Source organism: Mastigoproctus giganteus, chromosome 4, assembly GCF_048544385.1.
Source record: "Mastigoproctus giganteus isolate SK-2022 chromosome 4, ASM4854438v1, whole genome shotgun sequence".
NCBI lineage: Eukaryota > Metazoa > Arthropoda > Arachnida > Uropygi > Thelyphonidae > Mastigoproctus > Mastigoproctus giganteus.
The window spans coordinates 49,856,185-49,879,804 of NC_143578.1; the positions used below are offsets into that span (position 1 = coordinate 49,856,185).

Below are 23,620 nucleotides of genomic sequence, written 5' to 3' on the forward strand. Positions count from 1 at the left end.
TACGACATTCCCCTTCCTGAATAACTCCTCATGTGTGAATGTAGATGCAAAATACTCGTTTAGATTGTTAGCCACCTGAGCTGGATCCTCAACTGTTGAACCATCAACATCCAGTGGACCAATCTGATTCATCCCTTTCCTTCTTGAGTTTAAATAGGTAAAGAACTCTTTTCTGTTTTTCTTTGCATCCTTTGCCAAGGATTTCTCATAATCTGCCTTTGCCTGCCTAATCTCCTTTGTGACTTGGTTACAGACCAACTTATATCTATCATAGGCTTCCACGTCACCCATTAATTTGTATGTATCCCATGCATTTTTCTTCTCTGCCATATGTCTCATTAGTTCATCTGACAACCATTTAGGCCTGAACCTTGAACAATATTTCTTGGTTGGTATGTAAAGCCTGGTAGCTTCCAAGATTAGTTCCTTGAATGCTTCCCATTTTGAATTTGCTGTTGGTAACATCATCAGTTGGTCCCACTGTATAGAATTTAAATACTGTCTCAGACCATCATAGTCGCCTTTACGAAAGCAAAAACCCTTCCCTTTACCTCTGATGGTAGTTACCTCCTTGAGTAAATCCCACTTCAGCACACTGTGATCACTGCCACCCAGTGGTTCATTTATCTGCAGATTCCTAATGCATGAAGAATCACTACTGATAATCAGATCAAGAGTATTGCTCCCTCTTGTTGCCTCACGAACATGCTGGTGTAGAAAACAATCATCCAATAAATCCACAAAAGCCTTGCTAGTGTGTGAGTGACCAATCCACAAATTCCAGTCAATATCTGGGAAATTAAAATCCCCCATTATAAGACTCTCTGATTTACTGGCCCATTCTATTTCCCTGTACAGTGTCTTATTATACTCATCAGAGTCATTAGGCCTATAGCACACTCCTACTCTCAATTTTGATTTACCTATGCTTATGTCACACCAAACTGACTCAACACTGCACTGTCCAGCGATGTCAACTGGCTTCACTTCCTTGGATTTTATGTGTTTTTTAACTAATAGCATAACCCCTCCTCCCTTCCTATCCTGTCTATCCTTTCTGTAGACGTTGTACTCCCCAAATTCCAGTTCTGCATTCCTTATATCTGTGTGACACCACGTCTCTGATATCCCAACAATATCTGCCTTTGATGTTTTGAGTAATACCTCAAATTCATCAAATTTATTTACTAAACTCCTAGCATTAGTGTACACGCAAGTATACATGCACCTGTTTCTATTCTTAGCTACCCTAACACAACCCATGTGTTTACTTGTACCGCAATGACTTCCAGCAGTCTCTGAAATATCCTGCATCTTGTTTTTCAGGCTTCTGCTCATTCCAATAGAAGCAGTGCAAGAATCTCTTTCACCTCTGCCAGTGGCTACTGTTAATCCATTAGTCTTTGTCTCCCCCCAAGCTAGCAGTTTTCCGACCCACCTAACACTGCCTCGATAGCATCAGCAAATATTCTTGCACCCTTTCTATTTAAGTGTATCCCATCCCTGTAGAAGCAATCTCTCCTGTTAACAAGTACAGTCCAGGCTGAAAAAAATTCTACCCCTTGAGCCTTGCACAATCTTTCCAGGGCCGAATTGATCGACAAGGCTCTCATCATATACTCCCTCCTATCGTGTCTGGGCAGAATTGCAGACACTTTCAAATTCAACCCTACTTCACGGCTTTTTTTCAACAGTGACCTGTACTTGTTAAGTAATTCCGCTGGTCTCCTACTCTTAATATCATTAGTGCCAACGTGTACAACTATATCACCTTTTGTGCCCTTAAAAGATGATATCTGCTCTACAACGTCATCAACCTTTGCCCCTAGCAGACATACCCTGGTCCTGTTCCACCTATCCTTTTTACAAAGCATGTTCCCCGTTTCCCTGACAATTGAGTCACCAACAACTACTAGTTCCTGTTGGACCAGCGCATTCTGCCTTGGGGGCTGCCTCTGTGTTGCAAGATGACCAAGTCCAAGCTCTGGTGTTGATGTGGGCAGCTGAGAGCTTGATGGGCCCCTCAATTTATTTCCTTCGAGGGCATCCACCCTGTCCTTCAAGGTCTCATATAGGCCCATAACAACGCCGAGTTGTCGCCTAATTTCCTTGCACTCCTTGCATCGTGCACACACAAAGACATCCCCCATGGCAGTATCATGTCCCGTACCCGATTGCTCCGCAAACATCTAGCAAACAGTGCATCTTAAAAGGCCGTGATTCAGGGGGCAACCGCCCCCCTCAGTTCTCCCCTGAGTCACAGCACTCCCATTAGCTTGAGCCTTTTGCTTTGCTGCTCTGGTCAGAGTCATGATTTCGATTTAAATGTCAATAAAATTACAATTTCAGAACAAAATTAAAACCTTAAACTTGTATCTTAACACAGTTATAACGCTATATTTATTTTTCGGTATCGAGTGTTATCTACGAGTTCCCTTTATATAACTTCCGTATCAAGTATGTATTAATTATTTGTTACGTTTGTACTCTAAGTCGTTATATATATAGTTAAAAGTACAATTTAATTGACAGTGAAGTTTAACAAGATTAATAGATGTACTGATTAATTGACAATATTATATTATGCACTATACTATACAAAGCTAATGCTATCGAATTCCGGATATGCTGTATCGCACTTCAGTAACGAGTGTTATCTACGAAATCCCTTTATATAACTTCTGTATCAAGTTATGTATTAATTATTTATTTTTACTAATTATTTATGTTCCGTAACCTAAGTGGTTATATGTATAGTTAAAATTACAATTTAATTGCCAATGAAGTTCGACAAGATTAATAGATTTTACTGATTAATTTTCACGTAACAATGGCGGCCGTTTATGAACGGTAAACACGTGGATTTGATACCCTTTCCGATACTAAGTAATACCTACAAAATCTCTATCTAAGTTATTTTAACTTTAAGTACCGTAAATAGGAATATAAAGCTACTCTAGAAATAAGTTAATATGTCAATTTAAACTAATAAAGCACAAAATAAATCAGAAAAAACTTCTCTATTCCAAGAGCGGCAGAAAGGCACGTCCGCACAGGAAACCCTCGACCTCAGACTCCGAACGAATGATGAACGAATTAGTCCTGAAACAGGCTGTTGTAGCAATTACTTCTTTTTAATCAATGGCCATATAACCTGTTGGAGAGACCATCTGATCGAAAGTAGTGCAATACCATGAAAGCTCATTGCAAAGTGAAGTTTTTTTGCTGTGAGAATTAACGCATTGAATTATCTAAGCAGATTAAATCCTGATGGCCCCAAAAATAGATTAAAGGATAAGATAGTCCTGCAAGCACCTTATAAAAAGAGAAATGTCACCCTATTTTGCATGGATTCTTAAGGACAAATGTGATTGTTGATGTGAGTGCTAGATTGCTTTTTTAATATTTATAGATTGTGAAATGTTGATTTTTTTTTTTTTTTTTTTTTTGTAAAACTTGCTGTATTTTTAATAAATTCCAGATTGTAGGGTGCCAGATTTCACAGAGTTTACTGTATTTAGTTAAATTTGCCTTTCTGCATGTCTTGGATTTGTCTCCTCTGGACACATGTCTCTCTCTCTCTCTCTCTCAGGACATGTTAAAAGAAAATTAAAATGTATTTAATAATAAATAAATTGGTAATGCAGTAATTCTTGTATAGCAGTTTTTTATAACAAGAATTTAGTAACGTAAAAGCATTTAGAGGATGTTTGAATTTTTTGATGCATAACTGTCCTTTTAGAAGTAATATTAAAAAATTGAGTAATTAATTGTTATTGTAAAAATTTATATTTTGTTGTGCTTTTTTTTTTTTTTTTTTTTTTTAGGTTTCTGACTATCCACTCTACCATACAGCTTATGATGTGTTTGATGCAGTTGCCAACTATACTGATCCAAATTTTGTAATTTCCAAGACAATGGTTGCAGTAGTGGGAATTTTAGCCATGAAATTAAGTGATTCGCTTCATCTTCCTCTACGTGCTCACCATTACAGTGATAGAATAAAACGTGATTTTTCTGAGTTTTTGAGCAAATATCAAAATATTTCTCGAGGACATAACATTAACTTAGGTAAGAGAATTCCAGGCATCAGTTAATTAAGTTAGTGGCTACTATACTTTAATTTCCAATTCTGAGCACATGAATATTACTCTTCACAATTAATTTTCATTCTAATAGTTAAGCAAATGAAACATAAATGCATATTTTAAAAATATACACTTGTGTTTCACTTGCTTCACCTCTAGAACACACTTGACTCTGTAAATTATGGTATGCATTACTGAAGAAGCATGGATTATTACAGTACTTTAAATTTGAATTTATACTTTGCACCTCTGCTCTGAGAACTTTCATGTGACTAAATAATACATGCAATAAATATAACACTAACTTACGATTAGTATCATAATTTCACAGAGTTATTTACTAATATGATGCAGAATGCAAACCAAACTAAAAGGACTGAGTCCAGCTATAGTCTGTTTCATACAGATTGGCACGACCTTGTTTGAACAGTGACAATGCATTTCAAGGTTATGGGTATTAAGGTGGTTATATGAATTGCCAAATTATTTTTTTACTACAGTATTGCATTCAAAATTATTTATGTCAGTAGTCCTCTGAAGTAAACTGCCGACAGGCTGCTTTTTATAACAGGCAAAAATTGTCAAGAGATACTTTCTCACTAACAAGCAAGCTCCTAGGTACCAGTCAAACAAGTTCCTTATGTATTACACTACTTTGAAACAAATTACATCACTGAAATGCTAGTCTGCTACTTATATTTAAGAGATGGGACACTACTTAAACAGCACCATTTCACCTCTTCAATAAATAGCAGACTAGCCTTTGGTAATACTTTTGATTGAAAGTAGTGCAATACCTAAGAAACTTATGGTATAGGAGTTTCTTCTGTTGTGAGTGCAAAGACCATTGCAATATTCCATGCAGTTTAAAATCTACTGACCAAAAAAAAATTGTGGGCAGAATATCCAAGCTAAGGCAGATTATCATAAGTCTTTGGAAAAGGATGAAAAGAAAAACAACAAAAACTTCTTAACTTTTTTTTTTGGTATGAAAACCCCAAACACGAGAGGTATTAGAACCTATAGTACTTAGTACCATGCTTGGGTTGGAGGTTGAGAAGACGAAAGAAGACATTTGTTGACATTAGACTTGAACTTCTGTAGACTGTAATTTTCAGGAAATACGTATGAAGGAAGGTTGTTCCAGAAAACGGCAGTTCAATGAATAAACGAGGAAGATGAAAAGTTGGTTCTGTGAATTTGAAGTTGGACAGTAAATGGATGTTGGCTGGTGGTAGCACATGTTTGGACTGTTTTGAAAGAGAGAGAGAGCGGGAATTATAGATGCCAATTCAGAAGAACAGTGTCCGTGGAAGTATCTGTAGAAAAGGCATGCAGCAGAAACAGGACATCTATGAGACAGCGAGTGGAGAGACTCTGTTACAGATGAGTCATTAATTAACCTAGCTTCCCTCTTCTGAATGGAATCTAGAAGCCTCAGAGAGAGATTTTAGGGGCACTGCCACAGATGTGGGAACAATATTCCATGGTAGGGCGGATTTGCAATTTGTACAGAGTGAACAACTGTTTGGAAGAATAGTAACGCTGAGAACAAAAGAGAAAACCAAGTTTTTTAGATGCAGAGGAAGCAATATTTTTAATGTGCTTGTGCCAAGAGAGCTTAGAAGTCAGGGTAATCCCCAAAAGAGATATATCATATTGCCTAGAAATTGGAGTGTCACCAAAGATAAGCATAGGAGCAGAAGAATCCTTTATGCAAGATATAAGACAAGACAGAGTTTTAGAAGAATTGAAATCAACTAAGTTTTCTTTGCCCCACTGGAGAATTACCTGAAGATTGGCATTTAAGGAATTGGTAGCAGATATTCGAGAAGTTGAAGCTGATCGGGCAGGGCAAGGTTTCTCGAACTGGAAAGTGGAATGCAATGTGCTATCATCGGCAAAACTATAGATAGGATTTCCGGTGGGCAATGGATGAAGGTCATTAATATACAAGAGGAAAAGAGTGGGGAAAAGAACTGAACCTTGGGGGACACCAGCATTAATGGAGAAGTTAGAAGACAGAGAGCCATCTACCATCACCCTCAGTGAGCGATCAGAGAGAAAACTGGATAACCAATTGCAAAAAACAGTTGGAAAACCATAAGATGGAAGCTTGTTTAGAAGACCTTTATGCCAAACATGATCGAAAGCCTTTGAGATGTCAAGAGCAAGTACTTGTGTTTCACCAGACTTTTCCATTGAATTTGTCCATAAATGGGTAACATAAGCTAGAATATCACCAGTGCATCGACACTGATGGAATCCATACTGGCGATCATTGATCAGACAGAAGGTTTCTAGGTAGTTTAAGAGTTGGAGGTTAATTGATTTCTCCATTACTTTAGAAAGGGTAGAAGTAATTGCAGTGGGACGATAATTGGATGGGAGGGATTCGTCACCATTTTAGGAACTGGCTGGATATGAGCAAATTTCCAAGCAGAAGGAAAAACACCTTTGGAATAAGAAAGTGAAAAAAAAGGCAGCAAAGAACAGGAGTAAGTTCAGGAACACAGGTTTTGAGAACAAGAGGAGAAATACCATCAGGACCTGGAGCTTTCAGAGCATCAAGTTTTGTCAAAATTCTTCTGTACATCCTTTTGATGGAAGACCGCAGGAGGCATTGAATGGAGCATGTTGGGAATAGTGGGAGGTGTTTTACCAAGATCATTAATACATGAGTTGGAAGAAAAATGAATGCTAGCAGCTCAGCTTTATCCTTGGCTGAAGTGACAACAGAATCATCTGGTTTTGACAGAGGTGGGAGCAGAGATGGGCAATGGCCCCTCCATAGCCAGGTGGGCAGAAGCAGCAGTGCATAACACATGCTTCTTGATTAGACCAGGGTTCAAGCCCATGACCACCAAATACGGAGGATGCGGAAAGGTCAGGGAATGACCACCGCATATCCCAGGAGCAATATGGCCTTAGTTGCTAATGCTCCTAAAAACCAAAATAACAACAACAGAGATGGGCAAAGGTTGCGGCCAATAGCTTTGGCAAGAGACCAGAATTCTGGGCTACCATTAGGGCAAGAAGCAAGTTTTGTACTCTTAGCCAGTTCAAAATCTAGTTTGGACTGATTAATAACTGCTTTACAATTGTTGTGAGCTTTGGTGTAGGTAGAAAATGAAACTAAAGAATTGGAAACAAGCCAATTACAATATGCAACATTCTTCTCTATTACTTTTACTTCTTTATTACTTATGTGTAAACAGTAGCAGGAAGGGAATAAATCATTGGTCCACTTGATATCAGTGGTTTAACTGTTGACGACCCTGCTCAAGTTGCTGACAAACTAAATAGGTATTTTGCATATACCTTCACATATCAGGAATTCTCTAGAGAAAGGGATGCCAGAAGTTTATCAAATTCTAACAGGGAGTTAAATTATTTTGAGATAACTGAAAAAAAAGTGAAAGAAAAATTGTTGAACCCAAACATAAAAAAGGCACCTAGACTGGATGGGATCTGTCTAATTATATTAAGGTAGGCAGCAAAGGAGGTAAGCAAACCATAGCCATATGGTTTGCTTACCTCCTTTGCTTAGCTATAATTATGAAAGAATATTTGGATTCAGGGGAGGCCCTTGTAAACTGAAGATATACAAATGTATCCCCAATTTAAAAAGGTGATCAAAGGTTGACACATAATTACCGACCTGTAAGCTTAACTTCTGTTCCAAGGAATATAATGGAGTCACTGGTTAAAGAAGTGATGCAAGACCATCTAGACAGGTGTGCAGTTCTACTTTAGTCACAGCACGGATTTCTTAAGAGGCAATCTTGTTTGATCAGTTTGATTGGATGCTGTGAAATTGATAACAGTATTGACAAATGCAATTTACTGCATATGGGTAGCAGTAATCTGAGAGTACAATGCCATCTGTGTGATACCCTACTTTTTTGCATCCTTTTTTACTATGATGCAATAAAAAAGGAACTGGATGCAAAAAATTATTTTGATATCATGTACTTGGATTTTGGGAAACCTTTTGATACTATTGTACTTAAAATGACTGCTATACCAATTTGAGCAGTTTAGCATTAAAGGCAAGTTACTGCTATGGATAAAGGAGTGGTTGAGTGGGAGAAGACAGCAAGTGCTTATCGGTGGACACTAATAACATTAATCCACATCAGTGGATTAATGTTATTAGTGGATTCCCCCAGGATTCAGTGCTGAGCCCATTGTTGTTTCCTATATTTATTAATGATATTGGTGAAGATATATCAGGCTTATTGTCTGAGTTTGCAGATGATAACAAAGATTGGCAGGGTGGTTAATAACAGTAATAAAGGTATGCTACTGCACCAAGATCTAGAAAAATTAGGCAGATGGGCTGAGAAATGGCAATTCAAGTTTAATATTGAAAAATACAAATTACTGCATATGGGTATGCAGTAATCTCAGAGTAAAATACCGTCTGTGTGGTACCCTGCTCAGGTGGTGGAAAATGAAAAAGGCCTGTGGGTAATTGTGCAGTCGGATATGAAGTTCTCTGAGCAGTAGATAAGCTGCCAGGACAGCTCATGGAGTTTTGTCAACAATATACAAGAATTTTGCTAGCGTGGATGAGAAGGTGAATTATCCCATTGAACATGACAATGGTTAGGGCACATTTTGAATACTGCATTACAGGTCTGGAGGCTTCATTTTAGAAAGCATGTAGGTCTGCTGGAACAGGTGCAGAGAAGGGCAATAAGATTGATGATGGGAACAAAAGGTCACTGTACTAAGAAAGGCTTCAGTTCTGTAAATTGCAGCATTTGGAGACTAGGCACTTTTGATATGATCTGATTGAGGTGTTTAAGGCTTTGACTGGATTGAGAAAACCTATGTTGATGGCATTCTTCCTCTTGCTCAGCCTACACACATGATGAGGCATAAATTCAAATTGAGGAAATAAGGCTGCCAAATAGATATGTAGAAGTTTGCCTTCAGCCAGCAGGTGGTTGACTGTTGTTGTGGAAGTGGGTAGTTTGAATAAATTCAAGGAAGGACTAGGTAAACTATTGGAAGGGATGGGCAGGTGATGTGGGAAGGTTATCGTTGGGTTTTTTTTTAATACAGCTTCCTTTCTTGCATCATTGCCACTACTAATACAAAATACCTTTTATTTATTTACTGCTCATTGTACATTTGGTATATATATGTTTCTGACTCTTTTGTCACAATACTTAGGGCATTTGAAATAATTTCTTGTCCTTACTATATAGATTGTTTTATATGTGAGGACATTCATCAGCTTTTAGAGATTAGGTCAAAAAAATACATTGCAAATGGATTGTTTTTTTTTTTGTTTTTTTTTTTTTTGTTATTAGCTCTTCTTGTAACCTACCCATTTCTGAGTAATGGTTTTTCCAGTAGTTAATGTATGCATTCCACATACCAGTCACTCTAATTAAAACAAGTTATAAAAATGGCTGTTGTCTTCTCTAAGTGTTCATCATTATGGCTGTTGCTTTGTTTCTGGAGACCATGTGCAGTGGAGATATAATCTTGTTCTGAAGTGCAGGAAGTCATTGATTGATGAGTGATCTGAAAAGGTCATATCTAAAGAAAACAATGAGTATGACAGTTCAGTACCTAAACTGTTTAATGTCTCCACATTTACATCAGCCTTGTGGTTGAGTGCATTGCCATGCAGGAAGAGAATTCTCTAGAGAGTTTCCTACAACATTTGTCCTTTAATTGCTCATGAAATTTCAGAAGTGAGGGAGAATAATATTTACCTGTAACTGGGTGTATTCTTTTGAAGGTAATCAATGAATCTCACTGTTTTTTTTTTCCTAAAAAGCTGATGCCATCACCTTAATAGATGGTGATGCTACTCCATAGTCTGTTGTTTGTCTCTGAATCATAGGTAAATCGTGGAAAATACAGTATGATGTTCACAAGATACATTTGATGTCTTTGATTTGTATTTAACCCAATATGATGATCTTTTAGAATAGGCCAAAAACAATGTCACTATTTGGATCATCCAGAACCAAATGTATTTTGGTGACTCTGGGTTCTCCTCTCTTTTTGATGATACCACATGATGAATAATCATTGTGAAGACTTTCATCATATTCTCATGGATTTGCTTCCCAGGAATTTCTTTAAAAGGGGATGGGGTAGAATATCTAATTACTACCAAACTCTCTTCCTTTGTGAATTTATTGATTTTGGTGGATATGTCTTTTTTATAAATTTAAAAAATAAATAATTTTTAAGATATTACTCTAAAAATTGGGTTACATGTATATCAGTGTTTGTAATTTAAGATTATTTTATGTATTTTTATTTTCAAATGATGTAATATATGGTAGGTCAAAAACTTTTCAAAATTCTCATTGAATAAATATATTGAATATATCATAAAAAAACAGACTGAGTGTGTTAGAGAGAGAAAGAGAGAGATTTTAATTCTAATCACCTTATTAAATAAAAAAGGAATGTGGATCGATCTACATTTTGAAAGTCACTTCAAACAATATTTTAATTCATGAATTGTCTTAAAATATTTCCAGTACTCGCTGTCATCTGTTATTATCTGTATTTCCAACTCTAATTGCATACAAGGTTTATAATAGATGGCAGCAGGAAAATAACTTTGAAAATTGGAAGAGAGGATTCCACCTGTTGACCTCAGTTCTTTGATTTTGGCTTACAAATGCCAAAATTGAAGAATTTCTGTGCAATTCAGATCCAGAATTTGATAAAAACTGAAACAAGTAATATTAAATAGATGTAGAGGATAATATTACATAAAAAAAAAGTAACAATGGGTTTTATTTACAATATTTTTATGAATTTTTTAAAATTCTGATTTGATTTTCGGCAATAAGTTTACTCTAATGTTGGGCAATAAAGCCAAAAATAAGATTGTGTTAATATTTTAAAGCATTTATGTAAAAGAATAAGAGAAGGTTACCTCAGTATGATACGTAGAACACTTCCATATGATGCTCTCCAAAAATTAAAACAAAAACAATTAAAAAATTGAAAATCTTACATTACAGTAAGAAATAATTAACAATAATTAAAAATCAAATGAACACAATTAAAAATTAAGTAAAAAATTAATTTAACGAAAAAAAATTGCAAAACGATTTTCCTTCCTGAAGCTGACAATGCTTTTCAACCATATGTCGTGATCACAGGAATGAAAATTACCGAATAGGGGTGAGCATGGAACTTAAATAGGGTTATTTGTCTTCACGCATGCACATAAAGGACCACGAGTCAGAGATTAGATGTGGCCGGCAAACATTAATAGAATTCTCATGTAATTTAATTTCAACAGTTTCTGCAATTAATAGTCTTGTATAATTACGTTGGACACTAAGTATTTTGGCCTCGTTAAATAAAAAAGTATGTTTTTCATTAACAGCACAAAAGGCTAATTCTGACGCTACTGAACGAGAAGCACGAACTGAGGCCGCGTGTTGATTAACACGAAAATTCAGAGGGAAACCGCGTAGAACCCTGATAAGACAAGTCATGATCTAGGTCATTTATTTGTGTTGTGAAAGAGGAAAGGACTAAGCGATTCTTCAGTATAGTGTGTAATTGGCATGGCTACAATTTTAAATTCAGTATCTTTAAAGAATCTGTTAAGTTGTTTGTGCCACTGTTCAACATATGGGACAGAAATAAAGTATTTTTTGATATTACTATTGTTGGTTGGTGTATTTTTTTGTTCGCAACACAAATAAATGACCTAGTATACAATGTTTCTTGTGGTGATTACGACTCGTCTTATCAGGGTTCTACGCAGTTTCCTCTGAATTTTCGTGTTAATCAACACGCGGCCTCAGTTCGTGCTTCTCGTTCAGCAGCGTCAGAATTAGCCTTTTCGTTAATGAAAAACATACTTTTTTATTTAACGAGGCCAAAATACTTGTGTCCAACGTAATTAAACAAGACTATTAATTGCAGAAACCATTGAAATTAAAATTACATGAGAATTCTGTTAATGTTTGCCGGCCATATCTAATCTCCGACTCGTGGTCCTTTACGCGCATGCGCAAAGACAAATAACCCCTATTTGAGTTCCATGCTCACCCCTATTCAGTAATTTTCATTCCTGTGATCACGACATACAGTCGAAAAGCATTATCAGCTTCAGGAAGGAAAATCGTTTTGCAATTTTTTTTCGTTAAATTAATTTTTGACTTAATTTTTAATTGGGTTAAATTGATTTTTAATTGTGTTCATTTGATTTTTAATTATTGTTAATTATTTCTTACTGTAATGTAAGATTTTCAATTTTTTAATTTCTGGAGAATATCATATGGAAGTGTTCTACATATCATATTGAGGTAAACGTCTCTTATTCTTTTACAAATATTGATATCAATGTAGAACGTATTGAGCTGTTGTTGTTTTTTGTTATTTGGAGCATTAGCAACTAAGGCCATATTGCTCCGGGATATGCGGTGGTCATTCCCTGACCTTTCCGCATCTTCCATATTTGGTGGTGACGGGCTCGAACCCCGGTCTAATCAAGAAGCGTGTACTACGCACTGCTGCTCCTTCCCACCTGGCTACGGAGACGCCTGCGTATTGAGCATTCTGTAGTTCTGGTTCATACTATCAAATTTAAATCATTTATGTATAAATTAATTAATCAAATGTAAATGTGACTAATTTAAACCACGTGATTTGTTTAAGTTAATTTTATTGTGAAAAGTTAGTAAGTTAATTCTTACATAGTAGAACTACTTAATAATTGGCAACATTTCTGGATTCCCTATTGAATGCTGTCACCAGGCTTAATCGGAAAATATTTGTCAGCTGTCCCTAACTTTACGGAGTGAAGACTTAGGAACTACCAAATCTTTCCTGATTAGGCCTGATGACTGGATTCAATATGGAATCTAGAAATATCGCCAACTATTGAGTAGTTGGCGATGTTTCTGGATTTTGTGTGGGAGTTAATTATTTTATGTGGGAGTTCTGTTGTGTGGGAGTTAACTTATTTTATGTAGTACTTTTACACAATAAAATTCACTTAAATTAATCATATGGTTTAATTAGTGTTATTGTCAGTTAATTGATTAGGAACAACCACATTACATCTTTCTCTCAGCGCACTTTTGTTCAGTTTTATTTTTACAAAATTTCAAAAAAAAGCTCACAGTTCAGAGGGTTAACAGAAACACGTAAAAAAAAAATGGACCCACGTATTTACAGAATAAAGGGAAATTATGAAAAGGATATATAAAAAATATAATATAGATGTGATTCTCAAATTTATCAGTAACATGGACAATTACTTACCTGAAAGCACCCACTCCCCAACAACAGATGACACGTAATTTAAAATATGTCAGAAAAACAGGAGAAATGTTTTCCACAAAAAACATGAAAAAGGTCAGAGTAAAAAAGTTAATTTATTAGAGGGAAGTGGACTGGGTTTTTTTTTTTTTCATTGAAAGAAAAATTAAAGAAGCCATGTTTATTAGGAAATTCAAAACAAAACAATTAATAGGAATTAATGGGAAGGAAATAGATATACAGATAAATTTATTTGAAAACAAATTGTAAACTAACAAGACATAGCCTCATAGGTTACATGTTTACTTGTCCTGTCACAGACTTAGCAGCTACATAATGTCATTATTTTTAGAAGAATAAGAGAAATTTACCACAATATGATATGTAGAATATTTCTATATGATACGCTGGAGAGTATCATACGGAAGTGTTCTATATATCATATTGAAGTAAATTTCTCTTATTCTTCTACAAATATTGAAATCAACATAGAGCGTATTGAGCACCATAGCTCTGGTTTATACTATATAATGTCATTATATTTTATTTTTAGGTTATTTTATAACATGTGGGCCATACTTTGAGGACCTGGAAACAATGAAAAAAAGAGTTTATGTAAATACGTGTTGTCTCATTCTAAATAGTTTTAGAACTGTGACTGTTTAAATTTTAAAAAATGACTATGGAATTCTCAGTGGTTAAAAAAATAATAAATGAGAATAAGCAGACACATACCTAGGTTTTTTCATACTAGGTGAATGTTTGCTAATTCTTATTTATTTTTTATTTTTAACCATTGAAAACTCCATAGCCATTTTTTAAAATTCAAATAGCCATAGTAGCTTCATAACCATTCAGAATTGGACCCATGTTTATTAACTTTTTTTTTTTTTTCATTGTTTTTCAGGTGCTGGATCAATCCCAAAAGTAAAGCTCACATTATGTATGAGTCAGTATGACTTTGTGCATAGGAAACAGCATAAGTTCTATAACATGATATTAAGATAGAATAAATAATTTTATTGTGGAGTACACCTAATTCTGTTTTTACACGATAGATACGTTCCTGAAAAATACGTGTAAAAAAAATTCGTGTAAAAAAAGACATTGTATTTATGGAAGAAAATAAGATTGGTTCCGGATCTAAAAAATCAGTAAAAATTATTTAAAAAAAACACATAAAATATTCGTTTTAAGCTTATTATTTTATTACAACAAAATACACATGTAATAATATGTAATGAAAATGTATTAAAGTAAATTTGTATGCATATGAAATGAAAAAAATTCTTCATGAACAAAAAAAAATCTGTTTTACACATAACAAGATTTTATTCATTTTCACTTTCTGATAATAAATGGCGCATACATTTGCGTACGACTGGAATATCACTGCTATCACTAGAAATGTTGTGGACATCGTCTTCTTCCTCTATTAATGAAATTCTTTCTGTGATCTCTTGAGCAAAATCAGCACGAGTCTCCTCTGGTACTGATGTTTCACTGGTTTTACAAACGAATTCAGTTATTAATCGTTGTGTTCGTGTTTTGGTTAGGCCGTTATATAATTCTCTGTAAGAGGCTGTCAACAACTTCAATTCACGTTGAAACTTCCCAGCGCGTTCCTCATTAGGGTCATGTTTGACAAAATGATTACCTAATTTTCTGGCCAGTTCCAGACCTTTTATTAAATCTGCATTTAGAACAGGATCATTTTCTTCATTATTACTACGTTCTGTGGGATAAGGAGTTCCAAAGACAACCTCTAATATTTCATCTTCGCTTAGGGCTTTGTCGGTTAACAATTCATCAATATCTTCAAACAATAGATCATCGAATCCTTCTCCACCAATTTTGTGTGCCATTGTAATGATGTTGGGAAATTCGGTCGTATTAGGGATGATGGGATCTTTGCTTTTTACACATTGTGGCCAAACCGCTTTCCAACACGCATTTAAAGTTGCTGGTTTTAATTCAGTTAACGCTAATCCAACTTGATTGATACAATCCATAATTGAGAATTTCTTCCACACATCAATGACTGTTAGTGTTTCATCATTCAGTTTGTCCAAAACGTGTTGGAATGTTCGTTTTACGTAGTATGTTTTAATTGTCGCAATTATACCATGGTCTAGCGGTTGTATCAAAGATGTAGTATTAGGTGGCAGAAATAAAATTTGTACATTTGGGTGTTAAAAGACAGGATGGCCGGGTGCATTGTCAAGAATCAGAAGAACTTTAAATTCGAGACCTTTCAAATTCATATAACGTCTGACTTCTGGGACGAAACATTTGTTGAACCATTCTGTAAAGATAGTAGTGGTCACCCAGGCCTTCTTGTTTGCCATACAGTGAACAGGCAGTTTATTGATCTCTACACCTTTCATTGAACGTGGGTTTAGGGCTCGATTTACCAGCAGTGGTTTCAACATACGATCTCCTGAAGCGTTGTAGAAAAATAATAAGGTCACACAATCCGTAGCTACCTTAAAACCACCAACAGTTTTCTGCGATTTGGCTACATACGTTCTGTTCGGCATTCGTTTCCAGAAGAAACTAGTTTCATCTGCATTCCACACTTGATCAGGAGTGTATCCTCCATCTTCAATAATTTTTGCAAGTTTCTGCGGGAATACTTTAGCAGCCGATTCATCTGCAGATGCAGTTTCACCTTTAATTTTTATATTATGAAGAGCATTCCTTTTAAGAAACCCTGTCATCCAACCTGTACTCGCAGAAAATTCATACTTTCTGTTTAACTGAGATGAAGTGCTTGGCTCCTTTTCTTTAATCTGTCTGTAAATTCTTAGTGCTGTTTGCTTGATGGCATTTCCATCTACTGGTACTCGTTTTTGTGACTGATCCTCTATCCATATTACCAGAGCCTTTTTCATTTTTTCCTTGACAATATCTCTTGTATATGATGATGAATTAACACTTACTTTTGTTCCAGAACATAACGACTTCCTAATTGCAGCTTCATTTTTCTTAATAGTTCTTACGGTAGCTTCATGTACACCAAAATGCTTTCCTACAGACGTAGCCCCTTGTCCAGTTGCAAGATGATCTAAAATTTGAATTTTAAGTTCCAAAGAAATCGCTTTCCTTTGCATTTTGGTAATAGACGAATTATTCAACATTATATAAGGGCTACAGAAAAATATCTCAGTTATAATTAATAAAAAAAGGTATGAAAAATTTGTAACCTTCCAATTTATTAACTATCGGCAAAATTAATAAATTTATATGTGCACAAATTTCACTAAAGATTCTTTCACTTTGAAATAGAGCTTACTACTAAATGTCTTCTGAAGATACAATGCACGAATACCGTAGATATGCAAAAAATTCAAAACGTTGATGATTCATTGATACCTAGACGTACACACTGGTAAACAAAAGCACGCGTTTCAAAACGCACACACTAGCTGTTATCCAATCTATTGGTGCGTGTAATATACAAATGATACTAATATGCCACAAATAAAAAAAAATTTTCTTAGAATTTAGGCAAAAAAAAATTCATAGAAATCGTGTTAAATCAAAATGACTCGCGTAAAAAGAGAATGAAATATTTATTTTAAATTCGTGTAAAAAAAGTTCGTGCCAAAACAGAATTAGGTGTACTTACATAGTTAATCTTTAGATCTCTAAGCAACAGACAAAAGTGTGCTGCTGATAATGTGAACCACATCATCAGCTGCTGTTTTCCTGTCTGGTTGGTAGTTGAGCCTTCACTGAATAACAGCTTCACCTCACTCCATGGTGAGTTGACTCATTTCCTTGTAAGAACCAGTACTGGTATTTTCCTTTCCTTAAGGAGCCTTCAGCCTAATAATTTTCAATGTATCATCAGTTCTCTAACCATCAGCATGTTCTTATAATACTTGAAATTACTAGTCAGTTTTTATTCATCTCTTGCATATTTCTTCTATCTAATCACTGACCAGACTACAATTGAGATGTCTTTTAATTTACAAATTCTTTGCCCTGCTTAAAACAAAATGTATAAGCTATGTACAATTAAAATTCTAAAAATTTAAATTGAATTTTTAGGATTCTTTAGAATTTTAATTGTATATAATTTATATAGTTTCATTTTAAATAGTGAAAAGGATTTGTATATTAAAAGATGTCTTCATTACAGTCTGGGTGGTGATTAGATAGAAGTAACTTGTATTATCCCCCGACTTCAGAGAATTCTTTCAATAGTATTCATCCCTTGAATGTATCCAAACTCTTATAATTGTTTGTATAGAATTTTGCTTTTTGTAGCATCTGACTATTTTAGTTCCAGCTTTATGTCAGCATTTGTTTTCTGCTTATTATAGTTTGTTCCACTAATCTCCTGTAGACACATTCCCTTCAAAGCTAGCACAGTGATTATGATCGCTCTTCTTCCACACCATTAAAAAAAAGACAGTTTTAACCCTGTCAAGACAGAAGAAACTTTAATATGGTTTTTTTTTATACTGTTGCTGAAGAATTAGTCACTCCCAGGAAAGGGTTGGATGGTTTTCCTGACAGGAACTAAAGTTCCCCATTCCGAAGAAAACCAGTCATAGAATGCATGCAGCTTACAAACATAATACAGTGACAGCCTCTGTGACCTTAGTTGCTTGAAAGAAATACTAAGCAACCTCCTAGAGACACTTCATCTGAAATGCCAATATTCTCCTCTCTCTCTCTCTCTCTCTCTCTCTCTCTCTCTCTCACATCCCAGAAGTCCAAGTCTTCACTCCATAGTATGTTCTTAGTTATGGGGGTATGTCGAGATGTTTTTGACTCTGTGCTTTGTTACATCTCTAAGTTGTTTAAACCTTCAGTAAAGGTTGAACCACGATATATGGTGTCTAGTTGGTCTATGGATTGACTGTATTAAGTGTATCAAGTTGTCTTTTCCTTGATTTTGTTTGGTTTCTGCAACAATTTTGAATTTGAATATCATTCCTGCTAAAATATTATCCAAATTTTTATTCTTCTACTTTTGTTTCTTTATTCAGCTAAAGTATAAACATTATTGATAAATTTTAAGTATTTTATCCCATTTATTATTAAATCAGGTTCTTTGACTACATAATACTATTAATACTTTGACTACATAATTAAGAGTAGGAGACCGGCGGAATTACTTGACAAGTACAGGTCACTGATGAAAAAAAGCCGTGAATTAGGGTTGAAATTGAAAGTGTCTGCAATTCTGCCCAGACACGATAGGAGGGAGTATATGATGAGAGCCCTGTCAATCAATTCGGCCCTGGAAAGATTGTGCAGGGCTCAAGGGGTAGAATTTTTTTCAGCCTGGTCTGTACTTGTTAACAGGAGAGACTGCTTCTACAGGGATGGGATACACTTAAATAGAAAGGGTGCAAGAATGTTTGCTGATGCTATCGAGGCAATGTTAGGTGGGTCGGAAAACTGCTAGATTGGGGGGATACAAGGACTAATAGATTAACAGTAGCCACTAGCAGAGGTGAAAGTGATTCTTGCACTGCTTCTATTGGAATGAGCCGCAGCCTGGAAAATAAGATGCAGGATATTTCAGAGACTGCTGGGAATCATTGCAGTACAAGTAAACACATGGGTTGTGTTAGGGTAGCTAAGAAAAAGAACAGGTGCATGTATACTTGTGTGTACACCAATGCTAGGAGTTTAGTAAATAAATTTGATGAATTTGAGGTATTGCTCAAAACATCAAAGGCAGATATTGTGGGGATTTCAGAGACGTGGTGTCACACAGATATAAGAAATGCAGAACTGGAATTTGGGGAGTACAATGTCTACAGAAAGGATAGACAGGATAGGAAGGGAGGAGGGGTTATGCTATTAGTTAAAAAACACATAAAATCCAAGGAAGTGAAGCCAGTCGACATCGCTGGACAGTGCAGTGTCGAGTCAGTTTGGTGTGACATAAGCATTGGGAGATCAAAATTGAGAGTAGGAGTGTGCTATAGGCCTAATGACTCTGATGAGTATAATAAGAAACTGTTCGGAGAAATAGAGTGGGCCAGTAAATCAGAGAGTCTTATAATGGGGGATTTTAATTTCCCAGATATTGACTGGAATTTGGGGGCTGGTCACTCACACAGTAGCAAGGCTTTTGTGGATTTATTGGATGATTGTTTTCTACATCAGCATGTTCGGGAGGCAACTAGAGGGAGTAATACTCTTGATTTGATTATCAGTAGTGATTCTTCATGCATTAAGAATCTGCAGATAAATGAACCACTTGGTGGCAGTGATCACAGTGTGCTGAAGTGGGAGTTACTCAAAGAGGTAACTACCATTAGGGGTAAAGGGAAGGGGTATTTCTTTCGTAAAGGCGACTACAATGGACTGAGACAGTATTTAAATTCTATACAGTGGGATCAACTGATGATATTGCCAACAGCAAATTCAAAATGGGAAGCATTCAAAGAACTTATCGTGGAAGCTACTAGGCTTTACATACCAACTAAGAAATATTGTTCAAGGTTTAGGCCTAAATGGTTGTCAGATGAACTAATGAGGCATATGGCAGAGAAGAAAAATGCATGGGATACATACAAATTAACACGTGACACGGACGCCTATGATAGATACAAGTTGATCTGTAACCAAGTTACAAAGGAGGTTAGGCAGGCGAAGGCAGATTACGAGAGATCCTTGGCAAGGGATGCGAAGAAAAACAGCAAAGAGTTCTTTACTTATGTAAACTCTAGAAGGAAGGGGATGAATCAGATTGGTCCACTTGAGATCGATGGGTCAACTGTTGATGACCCTGCTCGGGTAGCTAACAAACTAAATGAATATTTTGCATCGACATTCACACATGAGGAGTTATTCAGCGAGGGGAATGCCAGAGGTGTATTCAACTCTAGCAGTAAGCTAGAGAATCTTGTAATAACTGAGAGCAAAGTGGAGGGGAAATTGTTGAAGATAAACACAAGAAAGGCACCTGGGGTGGATGGGATCTATCCAGTTATATTAAAGGAGGCAGCAAAGGAGGTAAGCAAACCCTTAGCCATAATTATGAGAGCTTCCTTGGACTCAGGGGAGGTACCCATTGACTGGAGATGTGCAAATGTGACCCCAATTCACAAAGGGGGATCAAAGGCTGACACAAGTAATTATAGACCTGTGAGTTTAACTTCTGTTCCCGGAAAATTAATGGAGGCACTGGTGAAAGAAGCACTGCAGGATCATCTAGACAAGACTTCAGTTATAGCTAGGACACAGCATGGTTTTGTTAAGGGGAAGTCTTGCCTGACCAATTTGATTGGATACTATGATGCAGTCACAAAAGAACTGGATGCAGGGAATAACTTTGATATTATATACTTGGATCTTAGAAAGGCTTTTGATACTGTTGCACATGGAAGACTGCTGCACAAATTGGAGTAGTGTGGCATTGGAGGCAAGTTGCTGCTATGGATAAAGGGGTGGTTGAGGGGGAGAAGACAGAGAGTGGTAATCAATGGACACTGCTCATCGTGGACTAATGTTATTAGTGGAGTCCCTCAGGGTTCAGTACTGGGGCCTTTATTGTTTTCTGTATTTATAAATGATATTGATGATGGTATATCAGGCTTAATGTCCAAGTTTGCAGACGATACGAAGGTTGGCAGGGTTGTCAAGGACACTACTGACACTATGCTGCTGCAACAGGATTTGGAAAGGTTGAGCAGATGGGCTGAGAGGTGGCAAATGAAGTTTAACATTGACAAATGTAAAGTACTACATATGGGAAACAGCAACCCCAGAGCAACGTATCAACTCTGTGGTACTACACTGACAGTGGTAGAGAATGAAAGGGACCTGGGGGTGGTGGTGCAGGCAGATATGAAGTTCTCTGAGCAGTGCAGACGAGCTGCAAGAGTAGCTCATGGTGTATTGTCAATGATATATAGGAATTTTTCTAGCAGGGATAAGGAGGTGATTATTCCCTTGTATAAGGCAATGGTCAGGCCACACCTAGAGTACTGTATACAGGCCTGGAGGCCTCATTTCAGGAAGGATGTAGAGCTGCTGGAACGAGTACAGAGAAGGGCGACTAGATTGGTGAATGGGACAAAGGGGTTCTCTTACGAAGAAAGGCTTAAGTTTTGCAAATTACAGTGTCTGGAAACTAGGCACCAGCGGGGTGATCTGATAGAGGTGTACAAAGCCTTGAATGGTTTGAGCATGCTCAATGCTGATGGGATTCTTCCTCTAGCTCAGAAAAATCACCTGAGAGGGCATAAATTCAAATTGAGGAAAGACAGATGTAGGATAGATGTGCGGAAATTTGCCTTTAGCCAGCGGGTGGTTGGTGGGTGGAACAGACTTCCATCCCTTGTCGTGGAAGTTGATAGCCTAAATAAGTTTAAGGCTCAGCTGGACAGGTATTTCGAACGAACAGAGGGGTGAAGTGGAAGTGGTTATTTTTATTTATTTATGATACTTTTTTTTTTTTTTTTTTTTGGCTGATGCTGCATAAGCTTGCTTTCTTGCATCAAATGCCTCTACTAATGCTAATGCTAATACGCTTAGGCATCTTTATAAATCTTTTAAATAACAGTATTCGAGGTTGTCTGCTTTGTGAGTTAATTTCTTTTAAAGTAGTATAAATATGAATTATATTTTGATGAATGCAGTTTATCTAGATAAACAATCCTTCCTTACTGTATTTTTTTCTCATTCAGTATTATCAATATTAAAATAGTCAGCAATTTCAGCTCAACTTGAAATTGTATTTCTTTGGCTGTATCATGTGGATTGGTAAAGTGTAAGCAGTAATTTATGGTAAATTCCAAAATCTGTATATGAATTTAGTTAACTATTATTTCATTTATTATTTAGTTAACTATTATTAGTTTATTTCTATCATTTTAGAACTGGTTGAAGAAGCAGCTGATTTATTTTCAAAAGCTTGTTTATATTTCCATGATAACTTTGACACTGTGGATAAACACAAGTAAGTATCAACAAATATTACAGTTTTTAAATAATGTGCTCTATTTTATTGAAATACAGTATAGCCTCAAATTTGGCAGTCTCCCAGCTTTTATAAATTCTAATACAATACAGCTCTGCTGGTAGTAGTAATAGTAGTAGAGGCATATGACGCAAGAAAGCAAGTGTATGAACTTATGTGGCATCAGCCTGAAGGGGGGGGGGAACAATTTCACACATCCATTACCTCTAAATGTTTGTCCAGTTCCTCCTTGAATATATTAACTTCCACAACTAGAGATGGAAGTTTGTTCCAGCAATCAACTACCCGCTGGCTAAAGGCAAATTTCCGCACATCTATTTCTTAATTTGAATTTATGCCCCCTCAGGTTTGTAATCTGAGCAAGCGGAAGAATCCCATCAGAATTCAGCGTGCTCAACCCATTCCAGGCCTTATACACCTCAATCAGATCACCTCACAGGTGCCTAGGCTCCAGCCACTGCAATTTGCTGAACTTAAACCTTTATTGGTAAGAGGACCCCTTCATTTCCGTCACCAATCTTGTTGCCCTTCTCTGTACATGCTCAAGCAACTCTACATCCTTCCTAAAATGAGGCCTTCAGACCTGTACGCAGTACTCAAGGTGTGGTCTAACTCTGACCATTGCCTTATACAAAGGAATAATCACCTCCTTTCCCTACTAACAAAATTCCTGTATATCATTGACAATACCCCATGACCTGCTCTGGCAGCCTGTCTGCATTGCTCAGAAAACTTCATATCTGACTGCACAATTAATCCCAGTTCTTTTTCATTTTCTACCACCCTAAGTGTAGTACCACACAGTTGGTACGTTTCTCTGGGGTTACTGCTACCCATATGCAGTACTTTGCATTTGTCAATGTTAAACTTCAGTTGCCACTTCTCAGCCCATCTGCTCAACTTTTATAGATCCTGTTGCAGTAGCACACTGCCAGTACTGTCATTAACAACCCTGCCAACCTTTGTATCACTGCATACTTGGACGTGCTAATGCATATCCCCAGAGCAATATGGCATTAGTTGCTAATGCTCCTAAAAACCAAATAACAACAACATGACTCCCACCAGTCCCTGAATCCCCCAGAACCCCACCCTACAGGCTGTTGCTCATTCTAATAGAAGTAGTGCAAGAATCACTTTCACTTCTGCATGCGGCTACTTTTAACCTTTTAATCTTTTAAACCTTGTAGTAAAGTGCACAAATCATAAACTATGAGGAGTGATACAAAAGTAATGCCTCCTATTTTTTCCTCAGAAAATTTAATTCCTACAACTATGCCTTTTACATCAATTAATCCTCGATCAT

The 23,620-nt window shown here is 36.4% G+C and overlaps 1 protein-coding gene across 1 annotated transcript in view; it reads left to right on the plus strand.

Moving 5' to 3' along the window:
* The window catches only part of LOC150086707 (N-acetylated-alpha-linked acidic dipeptidase 2-like), a 231,043-nt gene that overhangs the window by 189,508 nt on the left and 17,915 nt on the right, over nucleotides 1–23,620 (plus strand). Inside the window, exons 16-17 of the mRNA XM_090371536.1 lie at nucleotides 3,828–4,071; nucleotides 22,212–22,293. Of these exons, the coding sequence (XP_090227662.1) occupies nucleotides 3,828–4,071; nucleotides 22,212–22,293 (326 nt within the window). The remainder of the gene's footprint in view (nucleotides 1–3,827; nucleotides 4,072–22,211; nucleotides 22,294–23,620) is intronic.